General features: G+C 43.0%; 1 protein-coding gene across 1 annotated transcript in view; it reads right to left on the bottom strand.

Annotated features, from left to right (window-relative positions):
• Positions 1–15,825, bottom strand: part of spock2 (SPARC (osteonectin), cwcv and kazal like domains proteoglycan 2) — a 145,484-nt gene that overhangs the window by 54,660 nt on the left and 74,999 nt on the right. Inside the window, exon 2 of the mRNA XM_062976984.1 lies at positions 5,193–5,238. Coding sequence (XP_062833054.1) covers positions 5,193–5,238 — 46 coding nt within the window. The remainder of the gene's footprint in view (positions 1–5,192; positions 5,239–15,825) is intronic.

Raw genomic sequence — 15,825 nt, 5'->3', positions numbered from 1 at the left:
CTGTGTGATCTTTCTGATGTGAAATTTACTGCTGCCCTACTCTACTGATTTCCACAAGGCGTCATGCTTTGCTTCTCTCCCACAAACACTCCCTTTCCCATGGTGCCCACCCACCCAATACTTTTGGATCAATTGTCTGTGAAACCACAGTTCTGAGCTATCGATTTCAACTAGCAATTTAACTGACAGTAACCGAGGAAGGTAATGTAACATTTTGCAGACTCTACAAACATAAAACGAAAATTATTCCCATCACTCACTTAAGCACGATCAATTCTGCTTAATGGCATGCAACAACCTTATCTAATAAGAGAGGGAAGCAAAAGCTAACAGCACAATATTGTACTGTGGGGGTGGGGAGGTTATGGCCCTCCAGATACTTCCAGACTGCAACTCCAATCACCCCTTACCACCGGCTATGCTGATTAGGACTGATGGGAGTTGTAAACCAACAGCATCTCTGCTCAACACTCTTGTCTGGAAATTAGTTCCACTGAAACCTGCAAAGCTTAATTCTGATTAGATGTATAGATTCTCATTGAAATGAACTAAAATACCTGGGATGGAATCAAAATTCATCCCAAGAGACGTAAATAAACTAAGTAATTCAGAAGAGGAAAAACATATGCCAAAGACAGAAATCATAAGCAACAACATGGAAATAGTATGTGCAAAATGGTGACTGTAGCTCAGAGCTACAGAATAATAATAATAATAATAATAATAATAATAATAATAATAATAATAATAATCCTAGACACTTGGGCAGTGCCCGACGTGTGATCCAATACAACAGCCAGCAGAGTGTCTACTGTGGACTCATCTTGTTGTGTTTCTAATAATAATAATAATAATAATAATAATAATAATAATAATAATAATAATAATAATAATGACTCTTACAAGTAAAACAAGCAGTCAAAGAAGAACATGCCCTGGCAGAATATGTAAAGCAAAGTGAAGAACCTGCTTTGATTGAAGTCAGAAATCAGAAACTCCTCAAAACACAGCAGACAAAAACCAGTACAAGAAAACTGCACTACAAACTAGAGCTGACAGCTGGCACAACAAAGCATTGCATGGAACGTTCCTTGACAAAATTGAAGGAAAAGCTGATAAAGAGAAGACCTGACTATGGCTCACAAATGGGACCCGGAAGAAGGAGACAGAAGGCCTGATCCTTGCAGCCCAGGAGCAAGCCATCAGAACAAATGCAATTAAAGCCAAGATTGAAAAATCAGCTGATGACCCAAAATGCAGACTGTGCAAGGAAGCTGATGAAACCATTGATCATATCCTCAGCTGCTGTAAGAAAATAGCACAGACAGACTACAAACAGAGGCACAACTATGTGGCCCAAATGATTCATTGGAACCTATGCCTCAAGTACCACCTCCTTGCAGTAAAGAACTGGTGGGATCACAAACCTGAAAAATTATTGGAGAATGAGCATGCAAAGATACTATGGGACTTCCGAATCCAGACTGACAAAGTTCTGGAACACAACACACCAGACATCACAGTTGTGGAAAAGAAAAAGGTTTGGATCATTGATGTTGCCATCCCAGGTGACAGTTGCATTAACAAAAAACAACAGGAAAAACTATCAAGACCTCAAGATTGAACTTCAAAGACTCTGGCAGAAACCAGTACAGGTGGTCCCGGTGGTGATCGGCACATTGGGTGCCGTGCCAAAAGATCTCAGCCGGCATTTGGAAACAATAGACATTGACAAAATTAGGATCTGCCAACTGCAAAAGGCCACCCTACTGGGATCTGCATGCATCATCCGAAAATACATCACACAGTCCTAGACACTTGGGAAGTGTTCGACTTGTGATTTTGTGATACGAAATCCAGCATATCTATCTTGTTTGCTGTGTCAGACAACATTGTGCCAATAATAATAATAATAATGACTTTAGTCTCATAACCTGCCTCCATCTCCCCGAAGGGATTCGGGCTGGCTTACATGGGGACCAAGCCCAGAAAACAATATACAATATATAAAAATTAAAACATATAACAAACAATGTAATTAAAAACAATTGATCACAACTTGCACTTTGAATTGGGACTGGAAAGTTATCAGAAGCTAGTGGAGCTGCTTCAGTAGAGGCTTCTTATGGTCCCTGTAACTGGCTCCTGTTAGCAACCTGGCTGCCAACCTTTGCACCAGTTACAGTTTCCTGGCTGTCTTCAAAGGTAGCCCCAAGTAGCATGCATTGCAATAGTTCAATCTAGATGTAACCAAGGCATGGACCACTGTGGTCAAGTCAGACTTCTTGAGGTACGGTGGCAGTTGGCGCAAAATTTCAACTGTGCAAAGGCTATCCTGAAAATCAAGCGTCAGCACTGAGTCCAAGAGGACCCCCCAGACTGTGGACCTGTGTCCTCAGGGGGAGTGTGACCACCATCGAGCACAGGTAGCCACCCTATACCCCAATCAGACCTGCAACGGACCAGGAGGAACTCTGTCTTGTCTGGATTAAGCTTCAGCTTAGCCCTCATCCAGGACCCGGGAGACTTCCTTGGAGTTAGGTGGAAAAGAGTAATAGAGTTGAGTGTCATCTGCATAGAGATGGCACCAAATTCCAAAACTCCAGATGACCTTGCCCATAGGTTTCATGTAGATGTTGAAAAGCATGGGAGAAAGAATGGAACCTTATGAGACTCCACAGGTCAAAGGCCATGGGTCCAAGCAGGTGTCCCCAGCTTCACAAGTGGGTGTGACCCTCCAGGAAGGAGTGGAGCCACTGCAGAGCCATGCTGCCAAGATCTGTTCCGGAGAGCCGCCCCAGAAGGATACCATGGTTGATGGTATCAAAAGCCACTGAGATTTCCAAGAGAACCAACAAGGACACACACACCCTGTCTAGTTCTCTGTGGAGGTCATTCACCAAGCCAACCAAAGCCATCTCTGTGCCATGACCAGGCCTGAAACCAGACTGCGATGGATCTAGATAGTCAGTTTCTTCCAAGAACCCCTGGAACTGAGAAGCCACCACTTGCTCTACAATCTTGCCTAAAAAGGGGAGGTTAGAGATTGGCCAGTAGTTGTTAAGAACTGAAGAGTCCGGGGACACCTTTTTCAGGATAGGTCTTACAATTGCCTGTTTTAGAATACCTGGAAATTGTCCCTGGACCAGGGAGGCAATTTATGATCCTCCCAAACCAATCAGATAATCCCCTGCTGGCAAGTTTGATAAGCCAGGATGAGCAAGGGTCTAGAGAACATGTGGTCGCTTTCACTGTTCCAAAGATCCTCATCAGGCTAAACAAGTTGGAACGAATCCATCAAAACTGGACAGACAGGTGGAGGTTACATCTCTTGGCATTGCTCTAAGGTTGGCATCTAAATCAGAACATATCTGAATGACTTTATCTGCAAAATGATGGGTGAATTCGCCACACTGAGTTGTTAGATGGTCGGTGTCCGCTCCCCCTCGGGAGAATGGAGGAGCTCCTTTACTACCTGAAATAACTCCACAGGTCTGTTGGTCGCAGATGCAATGCGGGCAGCCAAGAAAGCCTTCTTGGCTGCTTCCATTGCCCTGGTGAGGCTCTAGTCTAGCCCGTGCTCGGTCAGATGCATTTCGAGTCCTCTGCCAATGGCACCCTAGCACTTATCTCTTCTGCTTCATCACTGCCAGCTCCTTGGTGAACCAAAGAGCTGACTTGATTCTGCGGAACAAAAGTAGATGTTCAGGAGCGATTGTGTCTACCGCCCTAGTTGCCTCCGAGTTGCAGAGGATGACCGGGGCATTGACAGAATCGTCTGCCGCCATGACAGGAAAATTCCCAAGAGACATCAGGAATCCATACAGATCCAAAAGTCTCCTAGGGTGGACCATCTTAATGGGTCCTCCATCCCTGCAAAGGTTATAGGCTATGGTTAGTTTAAAATTGATCAAGTGATGGTTGTTCCATGACAACAGAACAATTTTTAGTTACTCTATGCCAACACTTCCCCCATCCACATTGAAAGGTCTAAAGTGTGACCAGCTACATGAGTGGGGCCAGTTATTATTTGGGACAGCCCCAGGGTTGCCAAGGTGGCTAAGAAATCCTGAGCCTCCCCAGACAGGGCAGTCTTGGCATGGATATTGAAATTCCCCAGCACAATTAGCCACTGGGACTACAAAGCCAGGACCGAAACCACCCCTGCCAGCTCAAGCAGTGAGACGGCTGTGTTGAGAGGTGGACAGTACACCAGCAGAATCCCCAAATTGTCCCTGCTGCCCACTTTCAGATGGACACACTTGAACCCAGTAGTAGGCGGAACAGGGCATCTGATCAGAGGGACGAAATCATGATAGACCACTGCAACCCTGCCTCCCCACCCCCCAGACCTGCCCTGCTGGTGCACCCTGAAACCTGGTGGACAAAGCAAGGTGAGGTTGACCCCCCCCCCCACACACACACACACACACACAGCTCATCCAACTAAGTCTCGGTGATGCAAACCAGGTCCGCTTTTTCATCCAGGATCAAATCCTGGATGGCTAATGTTTTACCATTTACGGACCTGGCATTTAACAGCAGAACCTTAAGACTGGAGGGCCTGTCATGTTGGCTATCCTGCTTAACTTGCCTCAGGATTGTAAAAACTCTGTGGCGCTTCTCCCTAGGATGGCATGGTTGACCACGTCTCCCCCTCCCCAGCATGACCTCAATGGTAGACCCCCGATCCCAGAACTCCCCCCCCCCCTGCCCAAACTAGTTGAGTTGGATGAGGCAATGGGCTTAAGGGCGATAGTCAACTCTTAACTGTCAAGGGGCTGGAGGACATTCTAGGGAGGGGCTTCGCTGGGGGGGATTCTTGAAGCCACAGGGCCGTGGGATCCAAAGTACATCATCTTGTTCATAGAGTACAGTAAATGTGCAATAAAAGAAAGATCCTAACCACCTCTTGCAAGGAAAGGTATTATTTCTGAATTGCACCCAGATATTTCTGTAGCTAATAAAACTGCAAGTCCATTCTCATTTCACATCTCAATTCAAACTGGCCTTTATTGTGATATGATTATCCTGGCCAGCAGCCACTTCCAAATGCTTTTCAGAACAAATGAAAGGAAGTCACATGAACTAACTATGTTAGATTTGCTCTCCGCTTTACTGTTCTGCAGAAAAAAACATTGGTGCCAAAATGTCCTTGGCTATTTCTTGTAGGAGATGGAGATAAATGTTACCTTCATCAACTGGTTGATTGTCCTCCCAGCTCTTGATGTAATCATCCTAATGGGGAGAAGAAAAGGGGACAGATAAACAATACAGATAACATAAAATATCAGCCACAAACATTTCACATGCTGAGAAGTAGAAGTAAAAAAGGCACTTATATAGTGAATGCGATACAGAAATCATATGCTTGTAAATAATTTCTGTTGGCCTTGCCTTCTTTGGTCCCATCTGCACTGCGATATAATCCATTTTCCGAGTCCAGATTATCTGCTTTGAACTGGATTATAGGGCAGTGCAGACTATTACATTTAAAGTTAAATCACTCATATAGCGTGATGTGATCTGTTTTAATGTAATTTATTTGTATGTTTTTCCTCATTGGCATTACTGTTTGCCACATATGCTGGAAACTGCCTTGATTCCATTTGGGGAGATGGGGCGGTCTACAAATAAAGTGTATTATTATTATTGACACAACGACATTGTATGACACAGCAAACAAGATAGATATGCTGGATTTCATTTCACAAAATCACAAGTTGAATACTCCCCAAGTGTTTAGGACTGTGTGATGTAGTTTTGGATGATGCATGCAGATCCCAGTAAGTTGGCCTTTTGCAGTTGGCAGATCCTAATTTTGTCAATGTTTATTGTTTCCAAATGCTGGCTGAATTCTTTTGGCATGGCACCCAGTGTGCCGATCACCACCGGGACCACCTGTACTGGTTTCTGCCAGAGTCTTTGAAGTTCAATCTTGAGGTCTTGATAGCAGCTGAGTTTTTCCTGTTGTTTTTCATCAATTCGACTGTCATCTGGTATGGCAACATCAATGATCCAAACCTTTTTCTTTTCCACAACTGTGAGGTCTGGTGTGTTGTGTTCCAGAACTTTGTCAGTCTGGATTCGGAAGTCCCACAGTATCTTTGTGTGTTCATTTTCCATTACCTTTGCAGGTTTGTGATCCCACCAGTTCTTTACTGCAAGGAGGTGGTACTTGAGGCATAGGTTCCAATGAATCATTTGGGCCACATAGTTGTGCCTCTGTTTGTAGTCTGTCTGTGCAATTTTCTTACAGCAGCTGAGGATATGATCAATGGTTTCGTCAGCTTCCTTGCACAGTCTGCATTTTGGGTCATCAGCTGATTTTTCAATCTTGGCCTTAATTGCATTTGTTCTGATGGCTTGCTCCTGGGCTGTAAGGATCACGCCTTCTGTCTCCTTCTTCAGTGTCCCATTTGTGAGCCATAGCCAGGTCTCCTTGTCAGCTTTTCCTTCAATTTTGTCAAGGAACGTTCCATGCAATGTTTTGTTGTGCCAGCTGTCAGCTCTAGTTTGTAGTGCAGTTTTCTTGTACTGGTTTTTGTCTGCTGTGCTTTGAGGAGTTTCTGATTTTTGACTTCAATCAAATTTATTATTATTATCATCATCATCATCATCATCCTTCAAATCAGATAATCTAGATTCAGAAACCAGATTATATGGCAGCGTAGACCTAACCTTTGTTATACTTTGAAAGAAGGTTAAACCACTTGATTTATGGTGCATCTTCCTCTTTCTTCTGTCTCCAAATGAATCAATCTCTCAAACAGCCAATGGGAGTCATCAGTCCTCCAGGAAACAACTTGTGAATAGTTTGTATTTGGCCTTCTTGTTATTCCAGAGCCTGCTTTCTTGAGTCTCTGTGCTTTTTCTTTGGGACACTGGTTCTCAAAATGTGCTCTGTGGAGCCCTAGGGGCTCCACAAAGCATACTGTGGGGTATCAACACCAGTGTACTCCACAAATACCATTCTGCCCCCCACCCAAATGAAGGCTTTTATGTAGGGACAATTTCATCCTAGATGTTCTGTTTTTTTCTCCAGAACGGACATAAGGAACAGGGTTCTTTAATTTGCATGACCCCGCCCACTGCCTCTCCCTTAATCCTTTCCTACCCCTTCCTATGGCACACAGTTAACAGAGGAATTGACCAGCAACTGAACAAGAGCTTTGGGGTGAAATCACCATGATTTACAAAAGTTGCACTTGACCTACATCCAGAGAGCACTGTTAACCCAACCAACGATGGATCTGGACCAAACTTGCCATGGATAATGGGAATTGCAGTACCTTCACTGATACTGTGACTCCCATCGACAATGGAATGGGACCAAACTTGGTACAGAGAAGCCCCATGACTAAATGAACATACTGCAGGGGTTAGTGGGAATGGACCTTGATTTTGGGAATTATAGTTCACCTACATCCAGAGAAACTGTGACCCCCACAGACAATGGCCTGGGACCAAACTTGGCACAGAGAAGCCCCATGACCAACCGAACATACTGCATGGGAAATGGACCTTCATTTTGGGAGTTATAGTTCACCTGCATCCAGAGAACACTTAACCCAGCTGACATTGGATCTGGACCAAATTTGGCACACAGACCCAAAATGGCCAACTGCGAATACTGGCAGAGTTTGGGGGTGATTGCCCTGGAAATTTGGGAGTTGTAGTTCACCCTTATCCAGACAGCAGTGACCCCAGCTGATGATGGATCTGGACTAAACTTCAGTGATATTACCTAACATCCCAAAAAAATCCCAATGTCTTTTTCTAAAAACCCGGGCACTGCCCAGTCTCCAAGCTAGTATATAAGAAAATGTATAAACATTTCTTGGGGCTCCACAAGAGACTTTTGCTTCAAAAAGTGCTCCACGGCTAAAAAAGTTTTGGGCAATGAAAAACTTTTATCTCCCATCAAAAGTTGGATGGAGACAAAAGTTCTATTCTGCTGATCATTCATCTCTACTGCAGCGCACCATTAAAGGGACTGACATGTCCCAACCGGCTGATCTGAATGCATCAATAGATGAGAAGAAACTCTAGAAAGAATGTGTGCTAGAGCAGGGCTTCTTAAACTTTTTCTACTCACAACCTCTTTCCGCTCGAGAAAATTTTTATGTGACCCCAGGTATATACATATATAATAAAATAGGTGTAAAAATCAAACATATACTGAAAATTAGCCAGCATCTGCAAAGCTTGCTAAACAGAATGATTTCCCCTTTTTGTGGACTACAGCTGAAGCACTTTCTGCAGAATCCACTGTAAACACTGTACAGAGTTGTTAAAAAATTTATGTAAATGCATTTAGAAAGCTTTTACTGTTGCCAAATTGTTAGTGATCCCCAACATTGAGCTAAGGCAGGCATGTCCAAAGTCCAGCCCGGGGGCCAATTGTGGCCCTTGTTCAAATTTCTACAGGCCCTCTTTCTCCAGGCCTCTTTCACTTCCTCCGTCCCTTGCCTTTTTCCTTCCTCCTTCCCTTCCTTGACTTCCTCTTCCTTCCTCCCTTCCTTCTTTGGGATCAGGGCCGCAGAAAAGGTGGGAGGAGAAAAAGAGAGATGGGGGACTCTTATGACCCTCCACCCCAGTGGTATGTTTACATTGGTTAAAATTGTTCTTTATTTTATACTAGATTGGGTATCCAGCAATGCCTGGGTGATTTGAAAAGGACCCTGTTTGTTTTTGGATGTCAGATAATATCAGTTTGGTCACATGTTATGCTATTTCTTAGAAAAAACCTTTGCCAGAAAAGTCATTGCTTTTGTTTTTTTATGAATGTTCCTATTAGAAAATGCATAAGGATGTGAGTGAACTACAATTTCCCAAAAGCTTGGGTCAACTCTCCCAAAGCTCCCCCAGTATTCACAGTTGGCCATGCTGGGTCTGTGTGCCAAATTTGATCCAAATCCGTCATCTACTGGGTTCAGTGTTCTCTGGATACTGGTGAACTACAACTCCCAGATTCCCAGGGCAATCACCCCAAACCCCGCCAGTTTGCAAATGTGGCCATGTTGGGTCTGTGTGCCAGGTCAGTTCCAGGTCCATCGTTGGTGGGGTTCAGAGTGTTCTTAGATTGCAACCCAGTCCCTACAACTCCTAGAAATCATGGTGAATTCTCCTCACCCCTCTCTCTCTAGTATGTTCAGTTGGTGATCAATTCCTGTTTGCTTTGTGCCATAGGAAAGGGTAGGGATGGGTTAAGGGAGTGACAGTGGGTGGGGTCATGCAAATGGAGAGAGAAAGGAACACTGGGATGTGCTCGCTGTAACCTGCAATATCCTGGGACAGAGTGACTTGGTGGCTCCTCAGCACTGAGAACTATAGCCTGTTTGTGGAGGCTGTCTGTGTGAACTGACACCTGTGCCACATACACACATACAGATTTTCACTTTTATCATGTGTATAGATGTGTATAGATAGATAATAGATATTATATTGTTATTTCATGGGGTTTTTTGCACTGTCATTAAGACATATGCAATGTGCATAGGAATGCATTCCTGATATTTTTGAACTATAGTTTGTCCCCCCAACAGGCCGAAGGACCATGAACTGGCCCTTGGCTTGAAAAGTTTGGACACCCCTGAGCTAAGGGGACCCCCATTTGGGATCCGGACCCACAGTTTAAGAAGCAGTGTGCTACAGAATATAGTAGGGGTGGCATTTGAGCCCAAGGATTCAACATGTCCCTATTTCTGCTCTAAAAAATTAAACTTCCGTTTTGTTTGTTTGCTAAAGAACTAATGAAAGAATAGAAGCCCAAGCCTCAAGCCTAGTTCTCACATTTCTGAGCTTATTTATTTATTTATTTCTAGGCTGCCTTTTGGGGACAAGTTTTTTTTAAAAAGCAATATAGGAACATCTGAAGAAATAAAAGCCAGGAACAACAATGCAGCAGAAATCCCACCCGAAAGATGAGTTGTTTTTGACAGTTTCCAAATCTGGCAAGCTCCCAACAGTCAGCGGCCCACTGCAAATCAATGGAACCGTTGTCGGCTTTCAAGTGTTATGCAATCAGAAACAAACATGTTCTATCAACCAGAAAAACAAAATAAAAGAGGTTTAATGACAGAGCCCTTGGGAAAGAAGATTGCTATCCTGCTTGATCAAAAAGAAGGGGAGACTGCCCACATTTCAGCAATCTTTCATTTAAAACAAATGCACAACAAAAGCCCACTCGCTCAGCTCACGATAGCTGGGGGCCAATTCATATACCATTGTTTTGTTTTGTTTTATAAAAATGGAACCTCATCCCAAAATGGCTTTCTCTCATGTATGAGGCCCCTTCTACACTGCCAGATAAAATCCAGATTATCTGCTTTGAACTGGATTATATGACAGTGTAGACACATATAATCCAGTTCAAAGCAGACAGTGTGGATTATCCGATTTAATAATCTGGGTTATATCGATTTAATAATCTGGGTTATTAAATTAGATGCTCTTGTGAATGTAAATCCAGTAATAAAATTGGAATTATCCACATACCCACACATTGCTAGTTTTCTATGAGATGGGAAGTATTTACACAGCCACAACACAACTTGGAAATGTTACCTTCTTGGACAATTCCCCAAACCCCTTAGCTAATATGGCCAGTAAATTGACTTTTTCAAGCTTTTGATTCAGTGCTGATGGTATTGTCTGGAGTATACAGAAAGGGTTGCTTGTGAGCAAGAGGTTCTTACAAATGTCTTCTCCGGCTCCTTCTACACTGCCATAAAATCCAGATTATCAGAATGGATAATCCATATTATCTGCTTTGAACTGGATTATATGAGTCTACACTGCCATATAATCCAGTTCAAAGCAGATAATCTGAGTTTTATATGACAGCGTACAGTGTTCCCTCACTATTTCGCGGTTCGCTTTTCACGGATTTGCTGTTTCGCGGTTTTTCAATAAACTCTAAAAGAATATTATAAATCATAAAAAATTACAATTTACAGCCTAAGGAAGGGAGGAAAGAGAAGCCGAAGGGAGAGAAAAGGAGCCTAAGCAGCAACGGGAGGAGAAGGAGGTGATTTATCAACACACGATTGGTTGATAAAGACTTAAAATAGAGTATAACTACTAAAATAATGTATAAATATTAAAATTAATATAGTGTTCCTACTTTGCGGATTTTCACTTATCGTGGGTGGTCCTGGAACGTAACCCCTGCGATAAGTGAGAGAACACTGTATATGCATCTACTACACTGTTGAATTAATGCAGTCTCATACTACTTTAAATGTCATTGATCAATCCTATGGAAACCTGGGGATTGTAGTTTTACAAGGTATTTAGCCTTTTCTGGCAAAGGATGCTGGTGTCTCACCTTTCACATCCGTAGCATTGGGTGGTGTCAAATTACATTAATCTTACAGTGTAAAAGATAAAGGTTTTCCCCTGACATTAAGTCTAGTGTCATTTCCAACTCTGGGGGTTGGTGCTCTATTTCTAAGCCAAAGAGCCAGCGTTGTCCGTAGACACCTCCAAGATCATGTGGCCAGCATGACTGCTTGTAGCGTCATTACCTTCTTGCCAGAATGGTACCTATTGATCTACTCACATGTACATGTTTTGAACTACTAGGTTGGCAGAATCTGGAGCTAGCAGCTGGAGCTCACCCTATTCCCTGGATTCAAACCGCTGACCTTTTGGTCAGCAAGTTCAGCAGTTTAGTGGTTTAACCCACTGCACCATCGGGGGCTCCAATCTTACACCCAAAGTCTGGCTTTGCAAAAGATGTGCCTCTATCAAGCTCACCCCGTAATTTACATGCTATTTTGAGATGCCAACCCATTCGGTGTCCTTGGACCAGTCACACACTATCAAGCTCAGAGGAAAGGAATGGCAAACCTTTTCTGAACAAATTTTGGCCAGAAAACCAATGATCTGAAATCACATGGTAACAAACCTGGGTGAAAACCTGAATCAGTAATACAGAACACCTTTGTTCTCAAGGTAATGAAAAGGGAAGGAAAAGGGTCAGACAAAAGAGAAGCTCTGGTTTCAGACCAGGCCAAGGATGAGCAAAGTTATGGGCCAGATTGTTTGCTTTGAACTGGATTGTATGAAAGTGTAGACTCATATAATCCAGTTCAAAGCTGATAATTTGGATTTTATATGGCAATGTAGATGGGGCCTTAGGTCCCTTCCACACAGCCATATAACCCAGAATATCAAAGCAGATAATCCACAATATCTGCTTTGAACTGGATTATCTGAGTCCATACTGCCTGGTAATCCAGTTCAACGTGGATCTTATACAGCTGTGTGGAAGGGGCCTTAGCCTTCTTGCTAATCTTTACAACTACCTGAAGGACAAAGTTGGAAAAAAAATTTGCTCCAAGAAAATTGGCTCAAATAATAGCTGTGTGTCCTGGATTAGCTGGCATGAAGGTGTTAGCCGCTTCTGCTACCTTCAAACAGTATCTGGCTGAACCTTATTCAGTCCTTCTCCCCCTATGATCTAGTTTCAAAGAAAGTCAACTATAAAACCAGATAAAGCTGTTATTACAAGTAAGAGGCTTAGCGACCTGGAAAAAAATCACATCATTTAAGGTAGACAGTTGGCACATATATTCCAGGTTGGTATGATTCTATATCGTTTCATTGCAGATGACAGTCGAGTTGCATAAACAGGAGAATTACAAGGTATAGCTCTTGCTGGACTACAGACGGTAGGGGGGAAAGGAGAATGAAAAATTATCTCCATAACAATATGATCTTGATTATGTAGTGTTCCCCTTTCTCTCTGACTTTTTTTACTTTAAAGAATAGAATCATTGAATCATAGAGTTGGAAGAGACTTCATGGGACATCCAGTCCAACCCCCTGCCAAGAAGCAGGAAAATCACACTCAAAGGACCCCTGACAGGTGGCCATCCAGCCTCTGCTTAAAAGCCTCCAAAGAAGGAGCCTCCACCACACTCTGGGGCAGAGAGTTCCAATACTGAACAGCTCTCACAGTGAGGAAATTCTTCCTAATGTTCAGGTGGAATCTCCTTTCCTGTAGTTTGAAGCCATTGTTCCGCGTCCTAGTCTCCAGGGCTGCAGAAAACAAGCTTGCTCCCTCTTTCCTATGACTTCCCCTCACATATTTATACATGGCTATCATGTCTCCTCTCAGCCTTCTCTTCTGTAGGCTAAACATGCCCAGCTCTTTAAGCCGCTCCTCATAGGACTTGTTCTCCAGACCCTTGATCATTTTAGTCACCCTCCTCTGGATACTTTCCAACTTGTTAACATCTCCCTTCAATTGCAGTGCCCAGAATTGGACACAATATTCCAGTTGTGGTCTGACCAAGGCAGAATAGAGGGATAGCATGACTTCCCTGGATCTAGATACTATACTCCTATTGATACAAGCCAATATCCCGTTGGTTTTTTTAGCTGCCCCATCACACTATAGGCTCATGTTTAACTTGTTTAACTTGTTGTCCACGAGAAATCCAAGGTCTTTTTCACACGTCTTTTCCAATAACGGTGCAAGAAAGTATCAATGACAGAAACAAAGCATTTTTAAAGTAACAGTTCAATCCAAATGGACACATAGCCTTGACTTTTGAACAAATGCAATTTCATCAGTTAACTACTTCATTCCCATAGCACTGCAAGTTACCATAACCAATAAAAAGATTATCCGTATCCATTTATCCATGCATATATATATTAGGCATGTGCGATGAATGAAAAAAAAATGTTTCAGTACTCACAGTATTCCAGGTGTGCTCTGACCAAGGCAGAATACAGGGGTAGCATGACTTCCCTCGATCTAGACACTATATTCCTATTTATGCAGGCCAAAATCCCATTGGCTTTTTTTACCACCACATGACATTGTTGGCTCATGTTTAACTTGTTGCTCAAGAGAACTCCGAGATCTTTTTCACACGTACTACTGTCATCTAGAGTTGTAGAGGTGGCCAAGAGCTATACCATATTACTCCCCTGCTCTTGTAATTTGGCACATAATTCCTTGATATGAATAGAGGCAACTTCTTGTAACAAAACTAGATTTGTGTCAACATGATATATCTTTGACCATCTTCTCCCACCCAACACCCTCCAGATGCCCTGGACTACAGCTCCTATTATCCCCAACCAGCATGGTTCCTGACTGGGAACAATGGAAGTTGCACTCTAAACATATCTGAAATGTACCAAGATGGGGAAGGTTGACCTGTGGCTTTTTCTTTTTAAAAGGCAAATCAACAACAACACAACACATACAGATGTGGCAGTTTGTGATGGATCACAGGGTGCAGAAACTGTGCTAGATGGGACAGAAGCCAATGTAGATGAAATGAGACCAGATTTTAAAAAATCAATACTAACCTCCACTTCCTGGATAATTCAGACCACAGCAGAGGGCAGCAGAAATAACAGAAAAGAGAGAGAAAAAGAGAAGTAAAAAACATGCATATACAGTGCCTGGGATTTAATGCTGAAAATGCAGTGCAGTACAACAATGCTTTACTTCTCCCTGTGAATTCCCAGTCATGTCAGAACCCATTTACCACAAATTATATTTTATTAACCACTCAACTAATGCATTTTTCTTTTGTTTTGCTTTCCCAATTTGCATCCATTAAGCCACTTCCCCGTAACAACAGTGACAGAGTATACTTGAATTGCAAGGAATATAAATGAAGAAGGGAGTTTATAATCCAGGGCATTTGTTAAACTGCAGCATCTTCCTCCAGAGGCTTTCTGTTGCTATGGGGCATTCACAGCAAAGTCTCAGCAGACTCCTCCGGAGTAGTTCCATACCATATTTCATACTCTAGTCATTCCTAGCACTTACAAGGCACTTGTATATTTTCCCCTTTGCCTCTGCAAATAAAAAGCGAAGCAAGGATATGGTTAGGATGATTTGTTGGCAATAGTCGTTGCAATGTCCATCTGTTCAGCCAGCTCCCTTAAATTACAAACACTCAGAAATAAATAAGAAAATAGATAAGGGAACCAGTATGTGGGGCAGATAATGATTTTATTGCCCAAAGGCAACCAAAGGTAGTATGGGGATGATAGGGGGCTGTGGCAAGCACAATGGGTTAAACCGCCAGCTATTGAATATCTTGTCGACCAGAAGGTTGGCAGATCGAGCCGCGGGTCAGGGTGAGCTCCCACCATCAGTCCTAGCTTCTGCATACTTTACAGTTTGAAACAGCAATGTAAGTAGATAAATAGGTACTGCTCTGGCAATGAGGTAAAAGGCTCCCCTGAAAACCATGCCGACTAATTCGATCAGGAAGGCGTCCATGGACATCAGCCTCCTCGGCGTGGAAAACAGAACAGCAGCACCTCCCATGGCCAAGTCAGGCACAGCCTCCAGATGCCGGAGATGAAAAAGTGGAAAGCCTTACTTCTATGCAACAGCAGCATAGAGGTTGTGATACCTCACAACTTCTGAGGATGCCTGCCATAGATGTGGGTGAAACGTCAGGGGAGAATGCTTCTGGAATATGACCATACAGCTCAGAAAACACACAACAACCCTTACCTCTATGTATTGTCTGTCTGTATTATTCATTGTGACGGCATGTAATGTTTGCCTTGTATGTATTCTGTAATCCTCCCCCTCAGAGAGACAGAGTGGAATATAAATATATTATGTTATAATACTGCCAGCCCTCCACATTTACTGGGTCACAGGACTCCCCCCCCCCCCCCCAAATAGTGGAAAAAACTGAATGGACTGAAGCATGTCACTATGCTAGTCACAAATCTGTTGTGCTGGCAATTATGCACTTCCAGAATTAGTGTAAGGGTGCTATCAAAAGTTTTATTGCCCAAGCACTCAGGCAACCACTTGTACACATT

The sequence above is a fragment of the Anolis carolinensis genome, chromosome 3, assembly GCF_035594765.1.
Source record: "Anolis carolinensis isolate JA03-04 chromosome 3, rAnoCar3.1.pri, whole genome shotgun sequence".
In the NCBI taxonomy this organism is placed as follows: domain Eukaryota; kingdom Metazoa; phylum Chordata; class Lepidosauria; order Squamata; family Dactyloidae; genus Anolis; species Anolis carolinensis.
The sequence above is the reverse complement of the archived record's forward strand: the minus strand, read 5'-3'. Positions and strand labels throughout refer to the sequence as shown.